At 41.9% G+C, this 24,974-nt stretch overlaps 4 protein-coding genes across 6 annotated transcripts; 1 reads left to right on the plus strand and 3 right to left on the minus strand.

The window, feature by feature from the left end:
* Window positions 1–123: 123 nt before the first annotated feature.
* mfsd8 (major facilitator superfamily domain containing 8) lies at window positions 124–4,664 on the minus strand. The gene is made up of 13 exons (XM_079370786.1): window positions 4,263–4,664; window positions 3,934–4,016; window positions 3,557–3,600; window positions 3,143–3,383; window positions 2,951–3,064; window positions 2,713–2,857; window positions 2,329–2,387; window positions 2,141–2,249; window positions 1,905–2,039; window positions 1,705–1,808; window positions 1,268–1,494; window positions 555–1,155; window positions 124–509 (listed from the first exon to the last, which is right to left on the minus strand). The coding sequence occupies exons 1-12, from the start codon at window positions 4,319–4,321 to the stop codon at window positions 949–951; spliced, it is 1,527 nt and encodes a 508-aa protein (XP_079226912.1). The 5' UTR covers window positions 4,322–4,664; the 3' UTR covers window positions 124–509; window positions 555–948.
* Window positions 4,665–5,179: 515 nt separating this feature from the next.
* Window positions 5,180–11,456, plus strand: LOC306841345 (butyrophilin subfamily 2 member A2-like). The gene is made up of 8 exons (XM_079371218.1): window positions 5,180–5,416; window positions 5,574–5,639; window positions 6,198–6,566; window positions 6,659–6,937; window positions 7,013–7,105; window positions 7,777–7,815; window positions 8,342–8,380; window positions 8,478–11,456. Exons 1-8 carry the CDS (start codon window positions 5,413–5,415, stop codon window positions 9,050–9,052), a joined length of 1,464 nt encoding a protein of 487 aa, XP_079227344.1. The 5' UTR covers window positions 5,180–5,412; the 3' UTR covers window positions 9,053–11,456.
* Window positions 10,308–19,216, minus strand: LOC306841344 (uncharacterized protein). The gene is given in 9 exon segments (XM_079371217.1): window positions 10,308–12,372; window positions 12,486–12,689; window positions 13,311–13,554; window positions 13,556–14,102; window positions 14,362–15,434; window positions 15,994–16,189; window positions 16,472–16,556; window positions 16,704–16,813; window positions 19,018–19,216. Coding segments are annotated over 9 exon segments (2,847 nt in total). The 5' UTR covers window positions 19,161–19,216; the 3' UTR covers window positions 10,308–12,127.
* Window positions 19,217–20,356: 1,140 nt separating this feature from the next.
* On the minus strand, window positions 20,357–24,463 carry LOC306841460 (uncharacterized protein). Of its 3 annotated transcripts, none has more exons than XM_079371375.1 (4): window positions 24,369–24,463; window positions 23,175–23,319; window positions 22,391–22,702; window positions 20,357–21,519 (listed from the first exon to the last, which is right to left on the minus strand). In XM_079371375.1, exons 1-4 carry the CDS (start codon window positions 24,446–24,448, stop codon window positions 21,379–21,381), a joined length of 678 nt encoding a protein of 225 aa, XP_079227501.1. In that variant the 5' UTR covers window positions 24,449–24,463; the 3' UTR covers window positions 20,357–21,378. The 3 variants fall into 3 exon arrangements, with proteins under 3 accessions (XP_079227501.1, XP_079227503.1, XP_079227502.1); XM_079371377.1 differs by lacking the exon at window positions 24,369–24,463 and adding an exon at window positions 23,426–23,584; XM_079371376.1 differs by lacking the exon at window positions 24,369–24,463 and adding an exon at window positions 23,417–23,584.
* Between the last annotated feature and the right edge of the window lie 511 nt (window positions 24,464–24,974).

Genomic DNA, 24,974 nt, shown 5'->3' on the forward strand with positions numbered 1-24,974 from the left:
AAAAGCTAAAGTATCAACATAGCTAAGCTCATTAAATATGTAATATCGCATTAAAGATTTAAGAAGCTCTCTGCTTTATACTCACTGATGTGTAAAAAAAACATGTACCCTTGACAAATGTCATAGTTTTTAAGATCATTTAATGTACCTATGAATTTAATTAGCATTCATACATACACACAATACTCGAAATAATGTCAGGTGGAAAACGTAGTTTAAAACAACCACAAATGGAACCATTAGTAGAACCCAGCTGAAAAAATGATGAAAAGGAAAGTCTACATTTGTACCAACTATGTGATGTTTGCCTCTTCCTCCTCCACATTCATCTTACAGTAAAATAACATAATCAGTACATCAACATCCAATGAATCAAACAGTAGTCAGCACAGTTTCTGTCAATACAACTGAGTGTAAGTATTTAAAGGATTTATTGACAACTACCCTTTATCAGGTCTTAGTTGCTCCTGTGCATAACCTATGTACCTTCTGAATTCACATATTTAAAGCTTTGCCAAAACAGGCTGTGTATTAAAGTGACATGATTAAACAACACCTCGTTATTTACATTACACTTGTTTGTTTCAGTAAAAATATCAGAAAATTCAATGATTTAAAACTTGAATTGGCTTAATAAAATGGACCCACCTCAAACAATACATACAGTGTCTGACTTCTTTCACAAGAAGTGTGTTAAAGTGCAGCTGCAGCACTAGCTCTCTTTAAACTTAAACCCCCCCCCCCCCCCCCCCCCCCCCCCCCCCATTTTGGTCAAGTTTGAAAAAAACAACCCAACAAACTTGGCCTTAACACTGAGTCACAAACTCTCTTAGCTCTTCAGTTAGCACACTTGAAAGTATCTCCAACAAAGAACCTTCCTTATTGCCTGGATTTTGTCTTTAAGTCCCAGAGATCTGCTGTCAGTCTGTGCAGAAGAACATTCACTTGTTATTCTTCAGTCCTCCCGTGGCGTTTAGAAAAGGCAATGAGTCTGTGGTAAAGAGCGGCTAGAAGGATAATTGACCCCACCATCATTGCACAGATGAGGCTAAAGGCCCAGCGGGGTCCCAAGACGGTGTAGACCTGGGAGACAAAGACTGGGCCTAATGTCCGAGCCCCGCTGCCTGAGGCTGTCAACCAGCCCATGTACACACCCTGCAGAAGAACAACAAACAAATAAACAATATGGGTAATGAACAAGCACCTTTACATGTGTTTTATCCAACCAAATCATATACATTTGTTTCCAACATCACGCTCTTCTTACCTGAGGTTTGGGTCCCAGGATTTTAGAATACAGTGTGTATGACATGACATTGCAGGCTGGATATCCGATCCCAATAAGGATGTCAGATGAGATAAACTGGGCCAGGTGAATGGCTGGAGTATACTGACACCACGTTTGTTGGAATGGGCATCCTGTTGGCTCCAGAGAGCTGTTGGAACCTAATGTGGCGGCGGACATCTGAGTGACCAAAGACTGGTTTTTAATGTCTGTATTATGAGGGGGGAAAAAAACAGAACATGAACATTTGAGGGTCTTGTCAAAATGCTTCTTATTAACAATAATCCAGCATAATTCTTAAGATGGATCCAGCCTGAAACTTCGAAAAAATTTCAAGAGGCCCATAAAATGTGCTCTTATCAAAAAACTGACCAGGCTGCAATTAACACAGTAACCAATATGCCAAATTAACAGCATACCTGCCCACTGGATTTTAGGGTAATGATTCCCCCAAGGAAGCAGAATGAAGAAGCCACAGAATATGATGGCCAGACCTGCAAGCAACACTGGACGATCCCCAACCCTGGAAAGGCATGAACAGTCTTCTTAAATCAACACGTACATCAGAGCTAAAACATACTCTAAACTGAACCCATGCATGCACAAAGAGAGAGGGCACCTTTGTGAGGCCACTTTTACAACTAGAAACACCAGGATGGATTCAAATCCAATGCAGCAGATGATGATGCCGTTGTATAGCACAGCTTCTTTGCGAGTCCAAGCGAACATGTCCATGGACAAAGGGGTGGCAATTCTGGAAGAAAAGCGAAGACGGGAACACTCATGAAAAGGGGTAAAGAAGCGACATTGTTTATTTTTGTTTGCAGACTTAGATGTTTAATATAAAATACATACGTCTCAAAGACAGCAAAGATGAACATGACGATGAAGAAGAGGATGTTGGAAGTCAGGACTGCTACCTGATCGATGCTCTCCTCGGCTTCTTCATGAAGGTATTCTCCATCTACAGGAGAGGGAAGGAAATAATGAAGTCTCATGAAGACAACCACAAATGTAGCTGTTTAAGTTTGAGCAGTGAGTACCTTCGGATGTGTAATTGATGGCTCGAAGGTGTTTTCCATGTTCATCCACACGGTGCTCTCTGTGGAAAAAAATCACAGCCTAGCTTTACAAATAAACAATAGCACAGGCATCCTTATTTAATACGCTAAAATCCGAAAATTTACAGCAAAACACTGTTGAATGTACGTGTATTTTAGGTCTCTCATATTGTGTTTTTGCAGCTCTTGTGCAATATGTTTAACATGGAATATATGTTGTGTTGTTTCACATTGCTATATGCCTTGCTGTTTACTATTTTCTAATGTTTTTATGAATTGATTCTAGTGGAAGCGGCTGAATGTTCGGCAGCACTTTGAGTCCGTCACACATTTTCTATTGTATGGTATCATGTCGTCAAGCCTTACCTCAGCAGGAAAACAACCAACAGGATGTTGATTAAGCCAAAAACTGCAGCCAGCAACGCAGGAGCTGTGTACATGTTGAGCTGTAGGTCGATGAACTTCACCGCAACACCATGCTCACCGATGAACGACAGGCATGCCTGCAAAGCTGATGTGCAAAGATATGCAAATGTTAACACAGCTGTCAAATTGTTGATTCTTCTCTCAATAACTCATTTACATAACATGGATACAACTTTACCTGGTCCAAGAATAAAACCCAAGGCCTGGCAGGCGCTCATGTTTGCCATAGCACCGGTTCTCTCCTTCAGTGATGTAGCGCCAGCAACATAGGATCTCACCACAGCTACATTACCTGCCGTAAAATGCCTATGTCAGCAATTATGTGACATCATAAAATGATAGAACATTTAAGTAGAGAGCGATTTGTCACCTGCTCCAAAGCCCACAAAGGCTCTAGACAACAGTATGTGGAACTTGTTGTAGTCTTTGGGCAGGTATGCATAGGCGTAGTAGATGTTGGCTGACAGGTTGATGAGAATGGAGCACACCAGTGGCTCCCTCCTCTGCCGGTGGTTGGACCAAAGGCCAAAAATGGGCGAGGCAACCATCTGACCGAGACTGTAGGCGGCCACCACCCATCCCAGGAAGCTGGCGTTGACACTCTCATCAACCTGAAATAAAAACATAATAAAGTAAAGGGGTACAAAAAAATACAGGCATGTTATGTGGAAGGCTGTGCAGCTAATTTAGAACAACATGATGATAGCATTGCAGACAAACAAGGCAGGGAGACCATTACTAGATTCTTTTTATGATGCATACAGTCATATTAGGCGATACATACCCTTTGTAAATAAGGCCAGAGTGATGTGATGACAATAGTGAAACCTGAAGAAGCACATTAAACACAGATTACTTGCTGTCAGAGAACCTACATGTGTCTCTATTTAAATCACAATAAAAACACAAAGAGGGTGGACACCATGCTTAGACCATCAAACGTTTCTTGTTTAATTTCTTCATTATTTCTCACAGGTCAACTTTGTGTCATTCTCTGATCCGAGAGGCAGGGTGGCTACGGGACAGTTTCCTTAATCTTCTATCACTAATTTATCGTGCAAGAAAACCCTTTTCCCATGCTACTACAGCCACTAGCTAAATGAACAGCAGAAGATTCAACACCTTTAAAAAAAGTCTCTGTAACTCATTGGCATTTCTCACCTACACTGCTGAGAAACATAGTGAAGTACATGACTCGGATGGACCTCCACCGACTCCTGTAATCCTCATCCCGGGAGTCATCACTGGACAGGGTGACAAAAAGAAAACAGTAGATACAGACATGTTAACATACAACACAAAAGCAAAGAAAGCAGCACAAAACAGGCTGATTATATAAGTCAAGGCGGTACACAAAGTAAGGGCTTAAATCCACTAATGCTTACATTGCCTGTTTGGTAAACAATGCTATTTAAGACTTCCTGCTTTGTCGTAACATCACAATAAGTTACAGTCAATAACTTCAGCGTCTATTAAAACCGTGCACTCACCTGCATGCATCATCCCCGAGCAGTGGAGTGCTTTCATCAGAGTCTACAAATTGAGACATATTTTTTTTTCTCCAAACAGCAGCACAGCAGACTTGTGTCGCTGCTCTGAACTTTGGACTGTTGCTAAATTGCCATGTAGACGAGGGTCAGTGAACTGCACCGCTAATGCTAGCTGTAACCCGAGTTAGCTCTAGTCTAGTGTTTAAGATAAAAGTTCACATTCTGACATTTGAATCAGTCTAAAAGTTCAAGGCTGCAAACAATATAAATCAACGAAAGACGAGATATATATATATAGGTGGAAGTACGCCACAAAATACTCCTACAAAACTTGACTGTGTTGCTGGAGAGTCGAGAGACAGCTTTAGTTTACACTACTGTCATAACAAGGAGGTAAAATTGCATTTCCGGTCGCACCTTTTCAAAATAAGATCAATAAGAGTTTAAAAACAACAAAGTTATGGTTTACATTCACAGTTGACTCCGTAAGACTTCAACATAAATGTTCATTAAGTTTGTTCTTGTGAGCAGTAAACATTATTAAGACATATAGGTCAAAATGTTCAATTATGACAAGCTACAGGCATTTATTTTGAAGCACAAATCCAAACGATATTCTTGTCCGTCCGGTGTTAGTACAATGTTCATCGTGCTGCTCTCACGTGAGACCCGTTAAAACACAAACTCTAAACTGTACTGTTTTTACATCTGGTTGGATTATGAAACCCCGATTTAGTGTGTTTTTAAAAGCAAGAATACGGCTATAATCGGCACATGCACAATTGCATTAAAAAGTAAACTCTTGCAGTGAGAGACATTTTGCTGTATAAAATAAATGCCCACTCGCTGGTTACCCCCCTCCTCCTCCTCCTCCTCCTCCTCCTCCTCCTCCTCCTCCTCCTCCTCCTCCTCCTCCTGTGCCCTTCATGTATGAAAGTGAAAGTAAATCTGAACTAAATACATTTGCTGGATGGGCGCTGCCCTAGAATGGGGTATCTGGAAGAAATCGCATCCTGTTTAGTATTTAAGTGAACTGAAAAATATAGATTTAGATTTTGGGAGAACTCATTAGGTTACCGGTACTTATTTCTCTACTAAAGCACTAAAGCATATCCAAAACTGGAAGAGGGATATCGCGCCTAATCGCACAATGGGTAGGCCGGAGCTTCCTTTTACGCAGTGTTAATCTTGAAATGTGTCTCAAATGCTTTCATTGTGTTGTAAAGCTTTGTTGATTGAACAAGTGTTGAACACTGTTCTGTGTTAAATATAGCCTTGGGCTAAGATTTCTCTGTGCTCACTATGTTACAGGTTCGCTGGAGTGGCAGATGTGGCTCGTGTTAGTTCTTTGTTCGCCATTGTGTAACACCGCACCAGGTAAACCCACCTGTTATTCCTTAGCACGTTAGGTCTTTCTCATAAATTAGATTTTCCTTACAGGCTACAACTTAGTAGTCTATACCTCTCCATTCTTAACGTTTCGTCTATTTGATCACTGTTCATTCCGTTTAAATCACTTCTTTGAGCAAAAATAACCTTTCCTGTGATTTTTTTCCTCCTGAACCAGATTAAGCCTGAAGTGCATATATGGCTTTAATTAAAAACATTTGATTTTCTATTAAACAGAACTGTTACCATACTACTGATTCCAGGGCCCCCCTATTTCAACTTATTAAGCAAAGAGATAGCAAGCAAAATATCAGATTGGAAAGGTATTGATGTCAGGTAAAACATAAAGTCAGGATATAGGACTACATACTGACTGTTAAGTTAAAATGTATTGGAGCATCTCTATAACAAAAAAGTAACCATAGCCATTAATTCTCAAGTGTACTTTGTTAATTGTTTATATAAAGAGAGAACTATAAAAAATACTAGAGAGAACTACCAAAGCACAAATTAACTGTCTGTATATTTGTATCTTGTTGTTCCTAGTTTCAGACAGCCTTGTGGTTGTTGCCAGGTCGCCCATCTCGGTGAGCCGAGGCCACACAACCACATTACCATGCTGGCTCAACCCTCCACAAAATGCAGAGGGTTTGGAGGTACGTTGGTATCGTCCCAATCACTTTGACTCCCCGATCCTGCTTTACCTTGCCAAAAAGTTTGAGAATGCAAGCCAGGAAGCTTCATACAGGGGCAGAGTCTCATTTGGCTTCAAGGACGCAGTGTCCGGGGGACTGACTACAGGGGACGTGAGTCTGAAGCTGACAAATGTGACGCTTGAGGATGCTGGAGGATACACCTGTTACGTCAGCAGCGACAAGGTTTATGAAAGTACAGATGTCAGACTCGTTGTCACTCGTGAGTATCATTAATGACGTTGGGGAAAAAAATGCATAAAAAAACAAATTAAAAGTATTTTCGAATATTTCATTCTCCATCTCTCACTGCAGAAACAGGAACCCCCCCTCTTCTGTCAGCTGTCTGGAGAGAAGATCACATGCTGAACGTGAGCTGTGAGGCTGAAGGCTGGTATCCACAACCCAGTCTGCACTGGTCGGATCCAAAACAGAGTTCTCAACACACAAAGTACAGCAAGGACTCCTCTGGTCTTCTGTCAGTCCACAGCTGGATCCTGGTCTCCAGCTCCACTGAGGTTTCCTGCTCAGTGGGCCTCTCTGGTGCAGAGGCAAAGTGGGCAAGAATGCGCCTGGAAAAATCTCCTCAAGCTGGTAAAGAGAGGAAAGAGAGTGGTGAGAATGAGTGAAAGAAATGATTTCCTACATTCATAGATTTCTTTTATTTAGAGAATGGCTCCTCAGATGGTGGATGGATAGCTTTCGGACTACTCCTCATGGTGATGCTGGCTCTACTTGGAGTGTACTTCTACAAAAAGAGAGGTACATGCAAAGAATTGATATCAAAAAGGATGGATAAAAGATTCAAGATTACTTTATTTAGTACCAAAGGAAATTTGCCTTGCACACAAGTGCTGACAGTGCAGTGAAGTGCATACCTACCTTCATACATACATATATGGCATTTCTTTACAGGAACAGAAACCTCTACTTACGGACTGAGTTCAACAGTAACAGATAATGGGATAAATGAAAATTTGTACCTGTTCAGATATCTTTTCTTATTTTTAACTGGAACTCTGTAACATCTGCCTGAGAGTAGCAATTCATACTCGGAATTCAAGACATGAGAAGTGTCTGCAGCCATTTTCTTGGCCTGTCTAAATGACGTGGTTGACTTCAGTTGTAGTAAAATTCCCCAATTTTCTGTCCTCTGAGTCTGCCTTCTCATTGTTGACAATTGGGCACGTTGCGAGAAGCCAGAGCCATCCAAGACGGTCAAACAGAGATCACATGCATTTTAAGCTACAGATACAGAAACAGGCTGTTCTGAACAGGGCTGACAGGGTTTTTTTGGGGCATGCTCAAATAAAGGGTCAGTGGATTTGTAGCTAGAACCTACACAGATGTCAAACTTAAGCAAAAGGGTTGTCCCAAAATTGGATCATTCCCTCTGATACAATTCTGACAATATTCTGTTTTCTATTTTCCAGTGAAGAAACCTAAATTGTCCAAAAGTGACAAAGTTGAAGGTAAGAAAGGTCACATTATTTTTTCCCTTGTAAATATTTGTCTCAAGGATTCACCTATCCTTTGATCCATCCTGCTGTGAAAATAAAACAATCTGTATTATTGATTTTGATTTTAGAATCTACCTTTACAGTAGTATTTTTTTTATTGTATTTCCCCCCTCAGGGAATCCAACGTGTCTCAAAACCAGTAAAATTGAATTTGGGTGTTGATAATGTGAAATACTATGGAAGAGGATCAGAGACCCTGAAAAACATTTGTTTTTTTATATCTGACCTTTTTTTTTTATTCGAATTGTGACTTTAATCTGAGGATTGTGAGAAGAAGAAAGAAATGAAACCCGAAAATTTCGTACAAATTCCATGGAGAGAAAAAAGTCAGAATTGGATTTTTTTTTAGTGGCTCTTATCCTCGTCCGTTGGAAAGCAAAACACTCAAAGACTCTGATACAATCTGTTTTTTTGCTGTTTGTAGCAAAATAATAATTAACATAAGTATACGGGTAAATCTATTTTTTCTCTTTTATAGTAGCCATCCCACCACCGGATCCATCAAGCTACAACCACGGTAACTGGCTAAGAGTGTGTAGGGACAATAACTACCATCATTTTGTTCAAGCTTGACTCTTTCCAATTTCATCTGAACTAAATTTTTATTTTTACAGTGAACGTGACCCTTGAAAATGTGAATAATCAAAACCTCAAAGTCAAGGATGGTTATATGGTGAGAGATAATTACTGTCAGGGATTACCTCCTGAACCAACCTTTCACACAGCTGTCACAGGAACACCTGGCTTCTCCTCTGGACAACACTACTGGGAGGTTTCGATGGGAAATGATGAAGTAGGTCTGAAAAAGTCCTGGTGGGTAGGTGTTACAAGTGCAGTGAAAATCCCTAAGGATACTTCCTTAACTACATCAAATGGTTTCTGGTACTTGTCCTCTTCACCTGACAGAGCCGAGAACTTTCAGTTTAGCAATGAGGTTGTACTTCCTGTCCATTCCAGGCCCCAGACAGTTGGTGTCTATTTGAATTACGACCTTGGACTGCTTTCATTTTTTGACCATGATAAGAGTCTCATTGGATCCTTCAAAGCGAATTTCACAGGTGAAGTTTTTCCACTTTTCAATCCTGGTGTAGGTGACGTAGCACCGATAAAGATATTACAGAGAGAGAGAGAAAGTGGGAATAGTGACATGCCAAATACCCCACTGCTTTCCAATGACAACTTGAACTAGATCTAAGTCACACCATAAAGCCACCAGTCAGTCAGTCAGATGCTTACCATTATTTGTATTATCCTTGAAGCTGTCAAAACATGTTAAAGGATCTTAAAAAGGGCAGGAAGAGATCTATTTAATTCTTCATTAATAAGAAAGTAAGCTACTTAATAAGAGAAGCAAACACATCCTTTCTACAGTATATCAGAGAAGGATGTAACAGAACATATTTGGATCCATTTACAACATGTTTGTACACGTATGTATCGCAACAGGTCTCTTGTTTCTAATCCAGAGAAAGTTCCAGAATAAAAGAATAAATGTAGAACCTAACCACAACTGAACTCCCACTCCTGTGGCAACCTAAATGCATGCCCTGCACCTACTGACTGATATGATGAGAAGCCCATCTTATAACTATGTTAAACTGACGTGTATTTATACAGCACAAGTACTTCAAACAAGACATCAGAAGCATCTTGACAAAGAGAAAAATAGAAATTAAAATGGACCATAAAAATGAAAATCACAGGGATTTACTGTGAAAAACATTTAAAGAAGTGGTTATCTAGCTAGCTCCAACCAGCTGTAAGTGAATTTAAAAAGTAGGAAAAAAATGTCTTGATATTCCAGTTTTGTGAATTTGTAAACATTTCCGTTCATTCATGTATGATTTATAACACTCATAATTGTACCGTTTGTAAGGTTTAAGAGGAGGGGATTGTAATGGCCGTGAACTATGGTACTCACATCTTAAGCCCTCAGAATTATATTATGTATGCTGTTCCAATATCGTTTTTGTGTTTGAACTGTATTTCTAGATTTCTAGATGGTAGCTACTAGTTGATATGCTAAGCTATATGGTACTTTTTAAAAATATATTTAGTTGCCAAGAAACACATGAATAAGTCTGTCAGAACCTGAGGAACCTAGACACACAGACACAAACAATCTATACACACTAACACAATAAATGACACTTTCTTCCCTATTTAATTCAGGGTTTTTTTGTATATTTGAGAGAAAAAATATTTACCTGATTACTCTTGTTAGAACATTGTTGGTGCTCATCATTTTTTCTACTTAATTGTTAATTATGACTTTTTATTATTGTTCATGATATGCTCTGGGAATATGTATACATTCATGCCAATCATGCTTTGTTGTTAATTTGGTAAGGATTTTTAATTTAAAACAATCATTTTTTTTACGTTGCCATGTGTTAAAAAATGTGTGCTTTATATATAAATAAAAAAAAAGATAAATCAATAAATACGGGATTCTGTATTTATTACCGTTTTCTTTCTCACTTACTGTCCACAATGTAAAACTTCATTTACAATTGATGTTAAGAAAAACACAGCAAAATGTCATACACTTTAATAAGTACAGGTAGTATTTACAGTATATACACAAGAACACCATACTAACTTTGTCATCACTACTGTATACTTCTCATAGATTAGGGAGTATTTACATTGTGAATAAGACCATATGTAATACTTTCATTTTTTTTAATTCTGATACGCAATAAATTCAAGTAGGCGTGCCTTAATACATAATAGTCTGACAATGATCATGGTACGTGGGGTATGAAAGGACCGCTTCACAGGTGCATCATGGTCCAAGACAGCAAGGAGCACAATGCCAGACTCAAACACAAACTATACATACAGTTCATGTCTCAATCCTGAAGACATGAAGTCTCTCTGTAGGGGTTTTTAAAGATCAAGCACCTACGTTTCTTCATCCAAAAAGCTTTTACACATTCATGTTTGGTCGTTAGCTTTCAATGGGAGCAAACGCAACGGAAAGCAAGGACATTTTGTTGTGGAGTGTCCTGGTGTTTGGAGTGTTGAACTACAACGTCCTGGATTTGTTAAGCGCCAGAAACCTTTTAAATCACTTTTTCTCTCCTATATCCCAATCTGTTTTCCACTGCCAGTGTTCTGAACAGATGGTATATAAAATAGAGATGGTTCAACACCTGTTAAAAATCCTCCATGTTATTGGTAGGGGAGACTTGGTTAAGATGAGCCATTTTTCATTTTTAGGATTACACATCAAGGCAATCATAGTTTTGTCGGTAATTACTATGTCTGCATGTATTTTAGGATGTTGTGCATCCCTTCAAACAAACCAAATGAGTGTAAACATAACTGTTTAACTTATATAACATGACAAAAAAGTGGTCTTGTGGCATGTTACGTTGTACGGGGTAAGCTGAGCATAGGTGCAGGATTAGTTGGCCGTAGCCAAATAAATAGCCATCCTTCTTCACATCTATGTGCAATACAATAACTCTTTTTATTATAGCATATTACTGCTAAACATCCATTTTGTAAAAAATAATAAATAACATGAGAATGCCTTAAAGTGTGCTTAGAGAACATTAACAGCTGTGTTTTGGGGAAAAAAATAACTTCTGATAGACTAAATTTAATTTCAAGAGTGAAATCTAACCTCTTTACCAACGTGGTTCTTACCTTCAGACTCCATGAAATGAGGCCTTCCTCCTAAATATTTGGTCACATGATTTATTTTTTTTCCCAGTTTCCTAGCAACAAGGGGGTGGCTCAATTTACCCCAGTCTCCCTTACATAAAAAAATGATTGCTAACATTTGCTAGCTTTGGTCATTATCCTGCAATCTAGCACTGGACTGATGTTCAGCTTTGCATGAGAAATTACCTGAAACCAGTCGTTTCTTTTGGATAGAATAAAAACGATGGTGTCAAATGTGTGCTTGACTGGCGTACTCACTGTGACTTGATGCCGCTTTTAAGGCTGTATCAGAGGCTGACGACACCACCACTGGTAATTGGTATCAGATCAAGTCCAAAAAAGAAAAAGCATTCACTGTGCATGAACGGATTTCCACACTCAGGAACATCCTGTCAAACCGCTTCAAATACATCTGGAAAAACAGACACGGGGCATCAACACTAAGTATGAATGATCTTTAACTGGAGCAACCTGCATGTTTTCTTCACTGATCTCATCTCTCCGCATCCACGGCTAGCTTCTCTCCTTTCTGATTGCTGGTGGTTTATACATAATGGTACGTGTCCTCTGCTACGCCTGTGTACATGCCCTAGCAGTTCCCAGCAGCGCTTTCCCTCCTCCCCTGCTTCTTCAGCAGCTGGATTCGGTTGTGGACGTAAAACTTGATAGCCCTCCAGTCTCGCTGGTTGCTAACCAGCATGGGGCAGAGTTCCAGGCAGCGCTCGCAGTCCGCCTTGGCAGGGACACGCAGCTCCATGAGGTTTCTCTTAAGGTGAGTCTCCACCGCTACACGCTCGGCCTCTGACCACGGACGCTTCAGCACACCACGTTTTCCTGCAACAAATGGTACACGAATGGAAATAGAAGCACAGTGTCTTATATCATTTACATGTTTAGATGGAGAGATAGGTGCACTTTAAATTCTGGTTTAAACACTTGGGGATTACCTGATTTTTGAGGTAAGCATCTCCTCTTATGAGCACCGGCTGTCGCTGGGTTAACTGGAGGAGGGACAGGCGCTCTTTTCTTCCTCGGCGGGCGCCCAGGCCCTTTCTTCTTTACCGTCACTTCGGCCTTCTCTTTCACTTCTTCCTTTTCTTCCTCTGCCTCTGAGTTTTCTGAGAAGGAATCTGCTGAGTTGCCAGACATAACTGGAGAAAAGAAAAACAGAGTTCAGCTAACCCAACTGAAATGACACAACAGCTAAACAAACATTTCAGAAATCAGTCAACCCTTCCACCTCTGGAAACAAGTTGACTTTCTTTCTCTTATTTGGATTACAAAACGTGAACCACTCTTCTGCTTGTAAACTGAATAGGAAGCTACGACCAGAAAAGCCAGTTAGCTATGCTTGATAGCTGTTTATTTATATAAGTCTACTTAAGTAGATTTTGTCAAAGTTAGGTGACTATTTTTGGGCGGGAACTATTTATGACTACTTTCCAGGAATTCAACATTATGTCACAAGAAATGACCCATCATTATTACATATTATCAAGTACTGAAAGATTCAGTAAGATTCAGTCCCCCCCCCCCCCCAACACACACACACACACACACACACACACACACACACACACACACACACACACACACACACACACACACACACACACACACACACACACACACACACACACACACACACACACACACACACACACACACACACACACACACACACACACACACACACGAAAAAGCTTCTTAGGAGCAGTACAATGAATTGAACACTGCATGCCTGAAAAACTTCCTGCTGTTGGAACTCTTACCATCCAGCTCGAGGCAGATGTGTTGCAGGCTCATCCCTCTGAAAAGAACGCCCTCCCTCTCTCCGTAGAGAACAACGCGACCCACACGACCCATCAGCGCTGGATCCCGTATGATAGCAGAGCAGTTTTGGGTCACATGGTACTCTCGTTCCAGGAACTCCTCCAGCCGTTTCGTGGCTCCGCTCTGACCCTCGCCCTCCTCTAGGAGGAGCAGCTGAGTGAGGATGGCGACCTGCCGTCGCGCACAGCGTCGCAGTGAGCGGTCGGGGGTTTTTGGCACCGCTGCTACGTGCCAGGTTTCTCAGAAGGTCTGTGCCACGGAGCGGAGTGGCAGGAGAGTGGTAGGGTCGGGAGAAAACGTAGGGGCTCTCTGGATCCACGCCAACACTGGGGCTGGTCTGAAGGAGGAGGTCAAGGCAGGACTCACAGTGCGGCGGGAATATCAACGGCTGTACGCGACCACGTTTACCCAAAACGCCAGCCCGGGGGAGGTGACAGAGGACCTGGCGCTCAAAGGGAGACAGGAGGGTCTCCATGCCAGAGGGGGCGCCGTTGCTGGAGCTGGGCTGGGGGGTGATACGGCTACGGTAGTCCTGGATGGTGAGCTTGGCCACCTCGCATTCCCGGTGGCGGTTGTAGAGGATGAGCAGCGAGAGGCTGGAATGGCAGAGAAGGCGCCAGGCCTCGGCAGAGTGAGGAGAGCGGGTTAAAGACAGGAAGGAGGAGTGCTGCTGGCGGCGGAGGTAGAGGACCAAACAGGAGAGGGAGGACAGAAGTGGAGACATGTGATGCCTGGGAGTTTTGGAAACAAAAGGGGGGAGAAGAAGACTTCAGAAGAGCGTTCGAAATCACAAAGCCACCCAAAAAGCTGAAACATCATCAACAAATATGTAATACTTGCAGACATTTCCAAAACACCCTCCACTATTCAGAGCCTAATATTTATCACTATTACTTTAGTGAAGAAGTGTATTCAGTCCTTTGATCATTTCCAGAATAATCTATTACCTATATTTTCATTGGGTTCAATATGAAAAAAAAGGAACCACACCTTACAAGCTCTCCGTTCTTCTCCTCTGGTGCGTCTTCTTCCCCTTCTCCACTCAGCTCCAGATCCTCCTCTGGATCTACGTCCGGCTCAGGAGTAGGAGGCGGAGCTAGCTCCTCCTGACTCCTTGAGCTTTCCACCTCCACCTTTTGCAGCTCCTCCTGCTTCTCTTTCTTCATCCTCCGACCCCTTTTGGGAGTGGACGGTGGAGGCGGCGGTGAAGGGCTCTTGACCCGTGACGCCGTCGGCGCAGGCGCCGGGCGTTTGGCGGCAGGCCCTGACGAGCTCGGTGCCTTCTTGGAGGTCGCGGGCTGAGTCGAGGAAGGCGGCGAAAGTGAGAGGGAGAAGGAGACGCCGCCTGTGCTGGAGCGTGTGGCCGGCGACTCCCTCTCTCGGGAGAAGAGCGAGGGAGGAGTCGGGTTGGAGGCTGACGACTGCGGGACGGCAAAGGAGTGACTGTGGGGAGCGGAGGTGGAAGATGACGACGGGTGGGTGTTTGACGCGTTGCCATTTGAAGCGCTGTGCATATGCGCGAGCTCCATGGCAGAGCGAACCTCCGGCTGGTTAGCGTGGTGCTTCTCCAGATGCCGTGCCAGGGAGCGGTAATGGCGTCCACAGTAAGGGCAGTGCTGTCGCCTGCTCACCGTGGCACCGCTGGAGCTGCCGATGTTTATGTTAATGTTGTTGTTGATGTTTGTGGTCGGGGTTGCCAAGGAGCTGACCGGGGGCTGGGACTGGGATCTAGCTGGGGGTGCGACAGGCGCCGGGCGGGAAAATGAGGAGCAGGGGCGCCCTGGCCCTCTGGAGGACGGCGACGTGCTCTTCTTCTTTGAATTGACCACCGCCGGCATCTTGCGCTTCTTGCGGCGCCGAAGCATTCGCCCCCTTATCTCCTCAATCTCTTCCTCTTCGTCGTCGTCGTCATCGTCGTCATCCTCCTCCTCTTCGTCCTCCTCGCGGTCGGAGTCGCTCGGCTCGGAGTGAGTGAGAGGAGAAGATGAGGGGGATAGTGACCAGGAGGGGGTGAGGTAATCAGAAACAGAGAGGGACAGTGGGTGGGGGCCAGCTTCTTCCTCCTGGTTGGGCAGATTTTAATATGACAAACATTGTTTGCTAATCGTGTAGCTCGTGTAACCATTTCATCGTTTTGTCATCACTTTTCTTGACTGACATGTCGCAAGTGTAGCAGACAGTTCTGTATTTGTTGTGCTTTTGCTTTCTGCCTGATTTGTCCCTAGAGAGTTGCCGTAGCTGCCTATTGTTTTTGTTGACATCTGGCTCGTGGGTACTGAAGCTGAAGCCGTGGCCAGAGAAGTCATACTCTTAAATCCCGTTCATTATTTTCCTTACTATTATATTCAATGAGGTGAAAATAAAAAGCTGGGTTACAAGAATAACGCTGTATGAGCCAAAAGCAGCGCTCGCACAGGTGCGTGAGTAATGACTTGGAACTCGAATAATCGAGTCAGTGGCGAGTGCATGTGCCCATCCCTACTAAATAGACTTATTTGATTGTTGTGTTTTGTTCTTCTGGTGAGGTTTGTGACAATAACTAAAACATAGACCCTGGTCACACTCCTCCTTCAAGTACTCCTTGCCTCCTTATCTTAAGTGAAGGTAAAGTAGGTAGCATACCATTGCATTCTCGCCCCAGTCTGTCAGGCTGTAGTCCACTGTGATCTCCTCCCCTTTGGCGATGTCTCGGATTGCAATTACGACCAGTCGCACCTGGGTCCCACAGTGGACTTCTCGAATCCTGCAGTTTGGCGGCGGATGGAAGAGCACGGGTCCCCTTACGCCACTCGCTCCCTCCTCCCCCAACTCTGGCACACTGGAGAGAAAAAAACATTGGAATAATGGATCTCAAACTTCACACAAGGCAGTTATTGTGAGGCGCTCTCACATACATGCACAGGCAGACGGCCCCTGACATCTTTCTGAGTGGTGTGTGCGTGTGTGGAAAAGATCAATCTAACATTAAAACCTTTTTTATGGCCTAATTAATGTGGCTTGTTAAAAAAATAAAACCTTTACAGCATCAAACGTTTTACTCATTTCCACAGCGAAAGCAGAGATGTTGAATTAAATTTGGGGGGGGGGGGTTCCGTCTTACCACAGCTGAGTGGGATCAGGCAGGTAGTAGGGACTGCCAGGTGGGGCGAGGCGGTCTTCAGCAGCTTCTGGATACTGGCTATCACCTGGAAGAAAGAGCAGTGAGTTTAACTTCGGCACATTTTTGACTGCTTTATCACCAATCATTGGACTCTTTGTTTTCTATACATCAGAGACAATAAAAAAACACAAGCAGCAGGTGGCAAAATATGTGTGTGTGATTCTCTAAATACCAGGGCTGTAGCTGTGTTCAGACATGCTCTCCTCCTCCTCATCTTCTGTTACATACGCTCGGTCACACACCTTCACAGGTGTCCCCTTCCTTTTCCTCCCACACACCCGCCTGTAAGAGATAATGATACATTTAGACAAGGCAGCGCTCAAGACTTTCCTCCTGTAAATATTCATCTGGAGGGCAGGTGGGATAAGTAGGGCATGTTCTACATTCAGCAAACCTTTTCTTGAGTCTGTTCACGTAACACTTCTTTCAGGTGAGTGACTCATCCACAACAACATTAAGCCTTTAAAGGGCTTTCTTAACTCATTTTGATGGTGGCAGTGTTGTGTTTACGGTCCATACACATTACAGCTCGTCTTTTAACAAGCAACCATAACAGACATTTTAGAATTTGTATTTTTCTGCATCACCCCAGAGAATGGTTGGTTTAGATAAAAAGCGGGAAGAAGAAGAGAAGCAGGCTGCGGAAAGTAAAACAAATAATAATAATAATAATAATTTACACTTTATTAATCCCACGAGGGGAAATTCAGTTTTTTACACTCTGTCTAACACACACATAGGCCGAGATACACACTCATGCACAAACAGGGTTCTAGTGACATGCATTAATGGAGAGGTCTCCGAGTGAGGGGGCTGCCCACAGCGAGCGCTCCAGAGCAGTTTTGGGGTTCGGTGCCTTGCTCAGGGGCACCTCGGCAGTGCTCAGGAAATGGACTGGCACCTCTCCAGTTACCAGACCAGTTTCCGGACTTGGTCCGTGCCGGGACTTGAACCGGCGACCCTCCGGTTCCCAACCCAAGTCCCTACAGACTGAGCTACTGCCGCCCCATATTGAAATATTTGTATTAACTATATTTGAGCTTGTAAGTGTTCATCAGAGAAAAACCAAAATGTGATTTTTTGGGATTGTGAACATTATTGATTTTAGAGAGGGAAAAATAAATGACAGAATATGTTTGTGCTCCAAGTAAATAACACATTCTAATGCAAGTTGGACTTAAATAACTAGAACCTCAAACAACGCAAAGGTACTCTGGAGGCAGATTTGTACATAAATGACTTTAAAACTATATTCAACCTTCAATCACGCTTAATAGTCCTTGGGCAAAATTCAAAACTCCTAATGCTCCCGCTGCCAAGCACTGAGTCACTTTACAAGTCCAATTCCATTTATACCAATAACATCTGTAATTACGTTTATCTTACATCAATAATAGATTAAGAATACCTTTAATCTTCCACCAAACATTGTAGAAATTAAAGCAGTAACACAATCACAACTTCCAATTCTCAAGTCAGATTTCGAACAGCTATTATTGTTAATCAACTGTCAACATGTTTGATGTCAAAAAGATATAGCCAACACTCTCCATACATGGGGTATAAACGCATCTATTAGAAATGTTTCATAAATGAATTACTCAATTATAAGAACTGTTACGATATTCTGTATGCGTTGATTTAACAGGATTACATCTGGTGTAACTACATGTAACTACAAACAAATTCTACTGTAAACATCCAGCTAATGAGGAAACCAACCACAACAACATTATCCGAGCTGTGCTACCTTATATATATATATATATATATATATATATATATATATATATATATATATATATATTTACATCGCCACACCCCTTTATTCAATCACAACAGGCAGTAATCAGTGCATTTACAGGGGAAAGATTGGCAAAAAGGTGTATCTTATTTATAGAGCCTGGTGACAGTAAGTTTTTTGTTTTTTATGCAATCTGTTTCTGGTCAACACTTTTGTTTACTCAAATGCCAAACAAACCACGAATCATGATCTGCATTTCACAGCCTGATAACACGAATGTGAAGGATTATATAAATATCATAATTCAGAAATATTTCAAAAGATATTAAACAGGATTGTGTTTATCGATAAGAGCAATAATTAGCTGTTTAATTGCTGCTGGGTCGATGCTAACATGAATGCTAAACATATGGCTAAGAGGTTAGCTTCCAGCAGCTATCGTTGAGAAAACATAAACATTTAAAGGCTGAGAAGACCCGAGAAAGGTTAGGGACGACGCAGCCATAGATGACTCAAAAACTGCAATCCAAAAAAACAATTAAAATTCAGCTTCCTGAATCGTTTTTTCTGCATTATAACGCTGAAATCATGCACGCGAATAAAAGGCTCCTAACGTGAACCAAACAGACGTGCACGCTCGCAGCGCGTGCGTCCGAAGCGTTTAGCATTTTGCTCACAAATCCCCGGTGAGAATAAAGCCTCGCGCGGGACGATAAATCGCGAGCTGGCTGTGCTCACTCACCCTCGTGGTGGCGGCGGTTTGCTCCCATCTCCGTCGCTGTCGAGGGTCGGTGGTTCCCGGTAGTCAAAAGGCGACCGTACAGTCTCCGCCATTAGGACTCCCTTCCCTACCTCTCGCGCTCCGGTAGATCGCGCACTGCGCATGTGCACAACATCCTTTGGGGTACTAATGGTAAAATGGGGTGCACTCACCTCTGAGGAGGAGAGAAGAGCCACGACCTCAACATCTATATTGAGTGGATGCACTGATTCAACACAGTGAGCCTGTTGTAGCTGTTCAGTAATAACTCAATTTCTTTTATTGAACTTCCATCGGGATCAATAAAGTATCTATCTGTCTATCTATCTATCATGGTCTTTCGTGCATTCAAGTGGGAATGCAACCGCATTTTTAACTACATTTAAGTTGTTTTACGTGACTCCTACGATGCAAATAGAGTATAAACGTGAATTAAAAGTGATCAAGTTTCAGGGTCAACTCAAGTAAACTGCTATGGCTGAGATAGTTTAGTTATTTGCTACCAAGTTTTAAATGTCCTTCAAATCGACCCCCCCCCCCCCCCCCCCCCCCACACACACACACACACACACACACACACACACACACACGCACACACACACATACACCACCACCACCACCCTTGAGGCAGATACAGATATTGGGAAAAGCAAAAAATCTGATACAGGTATGTCAGCCGATAGCTGTCATTTATTCATCTTTACTCTATAGAGCTAGACAGATGTAGTTGCACATTTATGCTTTTATCCCTTAAATGCAGTTTGCAAACATGTATTAAAAAGATCTACAATATAATATAGACAAGATGCTCACTCAACTTGAAAGAAACTGTTTTCACCTCTTCAGAGTGATAATGCTTGTTGTAATCCATTCAGCAACTCCACTAGAGGACTGCTAGTGTAATTCAACATGCTCAAATAACATGCTGTTTAACTGGTAAATAAATATAATAATAATGGCACATCTGAAATTATATGTATAAATAATCAGTTGGCTCTAATAAAAAGGGAGATTATTTATTGCAACTGGCCTATACATTACTTAAAAACCTCAGTTTAAATGAAAATGATTAAATTCATTAAGAAAACGTTTAAAAAAAGAACAGCTTCCACACAAATATTTCTATTATTTTAAACCTTAACTTAAAGTGCAGCACAAAATATAGGGATATGACAGGCAATTAAAAAAGATGTCACATTTTGCCTCTGTTTCAAATGTAGCATGTGTGAATTTATAAAGAAATTCAGACCTCGCATTTTTATACATACCTTATGAGTGTTAAACTGAGGGAAAAAAACACATCTCGTATCAACAAACAAACAATGTTTCAGACTGAGATTTAATCTTAAATGCACATCCAGTTGTTCATCACAGAAATCAAAGAAAACCATGAAATTAAGAAATTCACTATGCCAAGTCACAGCTCATTCACTACGTGTCATCAGGCATTTAACACTACAATAAAGTTTTTTAGGTGCAGAGTGTTTGATATTTTGAGCTAAAAACAACAATCTTTGTGTAAACTATCTAACTAGTCTTAAGCAGCGGTCCTCAGACATCTGTCAGAGCTTCTAAAGAGGAAACAACAGAAGATCTGAAAACCACTAGTATGAAAGTTCAAACTTGTGAACAGTGTAGCAGCACATTCAAGTATAACATCAGGAGAGAACTTGGTGACCAGAGCAGCAAACATGAGGTTTGGATCATCACAGACTGTGCCAAACCATGAACAATACAAGCATTCAGTCTTTCAATAAAAACAAAGAATGTGACTTGGAATTATTTGGATTACATACATGTTAATAAGGTGTAACATTTATAAACACTTGACCTATTAAAATAGCTAATGGCTATAGATTCAGCTGCACATCAATCACAGTTTATCAGTCGTATGTTTTTGGCTACTTTCTAGCAGTTAGTAGATCGTGGAGTGTTAATAACAGCAGATGTTAGTCATCAAAGGTCTTTAAATAAAATAAATAGTTGATACAAAAAAAGACATTTCAAAGAGTCTAACTCAGCCACTTCACAAAGCAAACCAACCTGTTTAAAGTCTGCACTCACTTCTTAGTCAGGGGAAATTCTACTGTGGCAAACTAGAGGTCATTTTAGCACTTGCTGTGGAAATGCCACTGTCTGGGAAAAGCTGTCTGCAGAGCTTTTTGTTAAGAGAGGCTTAGTTGTGATTTTAGTTAAGCAGTACATTTTTACCCTCTGGTGCACACATAATATGCTGGGCACTCCTTCATATTCAATTTGTAGGATACATACAAGGGAAAGCTGGCTGTTAGTTTTGAGTGAGTTCATTCATATATTTATATATTCAGACTGACATAAAGAAATTTAGATCTCCTCTGATCCTCCCTGCTCGGTGTGGTAGACATGAAGGGTCTGCGCAGCATGGTCAGCCCAGTGGATTAGCTCCAGCAGCACACGGTACGTCCACATTTTGAGCCCAAAAACTCCCCCAGCGCCATCCGTTTCCTACACAGAAGAGAACAAATCCACACGCTTACTGTCAAGCAACTGTTCAGCTTAATATCGAACGGTTAAGAAAACAGGTAAAAGGTCAGGCAAAACCATTCATAATCAAATGAAGAAAGTTATCAAACAAGTTAAGGTCTTTATTTATATAGCATAGCACAGTGGCCATTACAAATAGCCGGTATAGCTGGTACTTTGATAATAAACCAAACAGAGAAATTGCAGGTCGTAAAACCAAAACAACAAACTAAGACATGCTAGAAAGCTCTTTAAAACTCAATCTTGAACCTTGTTATTTATTGTGTTGTTTCTATCCAAAATGAAATTATTGATTTGAATATCCAGGTGGTTTTGAGTCTTTCCCCCCAGCATTAGTTTAGTTAAGGTATCATTTATATAATACAGTCTTAGTCATGTCATTGATGAAGCTATAAACATGAGGTGTGGTCTTTTTATTCTGGCAACAAGCAGGAGAAAAATGGATTTTTTGGCCACCTATATGAGGGATAGATAGAAGCCCATTTTTTGCTCTTCTGTCGATTTTTTATTGAGAACTTAAAGTAATGTCTCAAGCAAACTTTAATCAGATTAGCTATTAAATGTTAAATTTTCATCTTACTGAAGAATGCCAAGGGGATATAAGGAAGGGCCCTTTAACAGAATAAAATATTTGAATTTCTCTTATTTCAAGTATCCTGCATTCAAGGTACGTTACTTATAAGTGTATAGAGAGGCACTTTGGTTTTTGAAAAGGTCTTACCGCATGGTTTGTGAAACATACACAACAAACATCTTGTGTTTTCTGATTAAAATCATGGCCTTGAAACTGAACCATGTGGAAATAAAAGGAAAACACAATCATACTCTTTACCTCATTGCACTGGTGGTCTGGGGTGACCTCAAGGGTGGTGTCTTCGGTCTCAGCCAAGCCTTTGGTGATAGAGAGCAAGTACTCCAGCCGACTCCGGACGTTTTTCTTCAAAGTCTCGTAGTCCCCCTCAAGCTCACCCCATTCCTCCTCTTCCTTCAGGATTAGACAGTGGAGCAGGCCCAAACACTGGCGCAGAGCTGAGTGCAGCTTCTGCACCTGCTGCTGGGTGCTCACCCCCTGTGAGTCAGGGGACAGGGACACGATGCGCTCACCATCTGGGGTGTGGTCCGCCAAGAAGGTTTCCTTCTCTTTCTAAAAGAGACAGAATAATGATTAGTAACAAGCAGACAGATTCAAGGTGCTACTGGCCTCGCACTCGTGCCTTTGATTTTATTTAAGATCGATTACAAACACCATAATGTTTGTTATTGATTAAATTTAAAAAAAGGACAGCAGAACAAAAATCCAATACACTCCATCCATTAGGCACCCCAGGGAAAATGGGGGGGGGGGGGGGGGGGTCTTTAAGTGTGATTACTTTGCAGCACAGACTCCTTTTACAGAACACAACGAGTGCAGAGTGATAAATGTTAGCCTGGGAAGATGTATAAGTCAACATGTAATTCAAACGCGACAGGTAGATAGGCAGCTGCCTCAATACAAAAAAAAAACATGCCGGCATTGAAGGAAGCCAAAAGTAACGGGAAAGGGGAGTGTGTTGCACCACCTGACGATTTCTAGCAGAGCAGTCATCTTAAACACTGTGTAAACACCGATAACTCACGTATAGCTGGAGCAGACGAGTACACTCGTGGTGCAGGAGCCGGGCGAGAGCCACCGCGCTCCCCGTCCCAGACACACCGGGACCCGGCGTGTCCAGCTCGGTTATCTGCTTCTGCTCCTCCTGCTCTGCCATTTGCACTCCAGCCCTGTTTGTTTATTGGTGTGTTAGCAGCGAGCTGGATGGACACCGAGAGCACAGGAATGAGTCCCCCCCCCCCCTCTTCCCCACTACGCCGTCAAAACCTTATTTACACGAAGAGGCTTTCGGGATACGTCCGCGGCTTGAACAAGGACCGGTGATCCTCACGGCGAGTGTGAGTGAAACATGTTGATGTCGGCCTTCATGTTGGCAGTGAGGCAGCAGCGGGGGATTTAATTGGTTCCGCAAAGCCACAGGGGCGTTTTTAGGGGGACGCACAGGAGGGCCTTTTTTTTTTCCTCTCCCGAAAACGTCACACGTGTGGCCCACCCATCCGTCCACACATAATAAAAAAAAAAAAAAAAAATTCTTGAGTGGCTATTCCCAGCTACTGTAAACCGCGAGATTCACTTGATTCTTAGAAATTTATATTCTGACCAAAGAAAATATTAAAGGATGGGTTTTGATTTGAAACGTCTTTAAAAATGTGCTATTATTTTCCCCCACAGTACATTCATTGCTTGTTTGCTATAATAAAGTTTATGGACAATTATAAAATAAATGACTCAAAACATGCATTAAATGCAAAATAATATATCTACAAAAAAAAATAGGCTGTAACTGTTAACTTTACAAAAAGAGAATGGAAAGCTAATCAGACTTTTTTATTCGCGTTCTGTATGAAACTGCTGTATGCTTATTATTTACAGATATTGGAATCAATATAATAGTTGAATGTCTGCAATATTTCAGTTTTTTAATTTTAGATGGATTCTTTACATGCTGCATTAATAAAGAGATACATTACCCTTCTTCCAGCTTATTTATAGAATTATAACTTTGAGGTGAGGTGGTGTTTACTTTACAAATTGATATTATATTTCAAAATTATGATCAAATCCCACGAGACTGACGGGGACGAGAGTGAGTACAGAAAACTCAACCTGGACTTTGTTGACAGGGAAAGGACGTTGAGATGGTGTTCACCTGAACAATAAGCTGGACTGTACTAATAACACACACGCTCTCAACAAGAAAGGCCAGAGCAGACTTCACCTGCTGAGAAGGCTCTGGTCCTTTGGAGTACAGGGAGCACTTCTGAGGCCCATTTCTGAATCTGTGGTGGCATCAGCCATCCTGGACAGAGTGGTCTGTGGCTGCAGACAGGAACAGACTTAATAAACTGGTTAAGAAAGCCAGCTCTGTTTCAGGCTGCCCCCTGGACCCTGTGGAGGCGGTGGGAGACGGGAGGATAGTGGCAAAGCTATCGTCTCCTGATGGAGAACATTCCCCACCCCATGCACTGGGCGGCTCTTTCAGCGACAGGCTCGCCACCAACAGGGTCAGACAGAGAGATACCGCATATCCTTCCTTATTGCTGCAGTCAGAATGTTTAACCAAGCCTGCTCCCAATAGATCACAAAAACATGCAGAAAAAACTGACATTCACTCCTACCTGTGCAGCAATATTATATTATCATGCCACCTTCCTACTACTGAATATCCTGACTACACTTGTGTTAACGCTGCAGCTCTCATGTACCTACACACATTTTGTATTTCTTATTCTATTTAATTAAAAGTGTTTCTTTTGTTGGCAATCCTTGCTCTTTGTGAGACTGTATAAAACACAAACTAGAAATCAATTATATAAAAAAAATG

Source organism: Symphodus melops, assembly GCF_947650265.1.
Source record: "Symphodus melops genome assembly, chromosome: 20".
Classification (NCBI taxonomy): domain Eukaryota; kingdom Metazoa; phylum Chordata; class Actinopteri; order Labriformes; family Labridae; genus Symphodus; species Symphodus melops.

Coding starts and splice junctions, on each gene's coding strand:
- mfsd8 (XM_079370786.1), bottom strand. CDS start 4,321: ATGTCTCAATTTGTAGACTCTGATGAAAGCACTCCACTGCTCGGGGAT. Junction 3,065..3,142: donor CTTTGTGGGCTTTGGAGCAG/GTGACAAATCGC, acceptor ATTTTACGGCAG/GTAATGTAGCTGTGGTGAGA. Junction 2,388..2,712: donor TTGGTTGTTTTCCTGCTGAG/GTAAGGCTTGAC, acceptor TTTTTTCCACAG/AGAGCACCGTGTGGATGAAC.
- LOC306841460 (XM_079371375.1), bottom strand. CDS start 24,448: ATGGCTGATGCCACCACAGATTCAGAAATGGGCCTCAGAAGTGCTCCC. Junction 22,703..23,174: donor CTCGTCTGCTCCAGCTATAC/GTGAGTTATCGG, acceptor TGTCTCTTTTAG/AAAGAGAAGGAAACCTTCTT. Junction 21,520..22,390: donor CAGACCACCAGTGCAATGAG/GTAAAGAGTATG, acceptor TCTTCTGTGTAG/GAAACGGATGGCGCTGGGGG.
- LOC306841345 (XM_079371218.1), top strand. Junction 6,938..7,012: donor GGAAAAATCTCCTCAAGCTG/GTAAAGAGAGGA, acceptor TCTTTTATTTAG/AGAATGGCTCCTCAGATGGT. Junction 7,816..8,341: donor CAAAAGTGACAAAGTTGAAG/GTAAGAAAGGTC, acceptor TCTCTTTTATAG/TAGCCATCCCACCACCGGAT.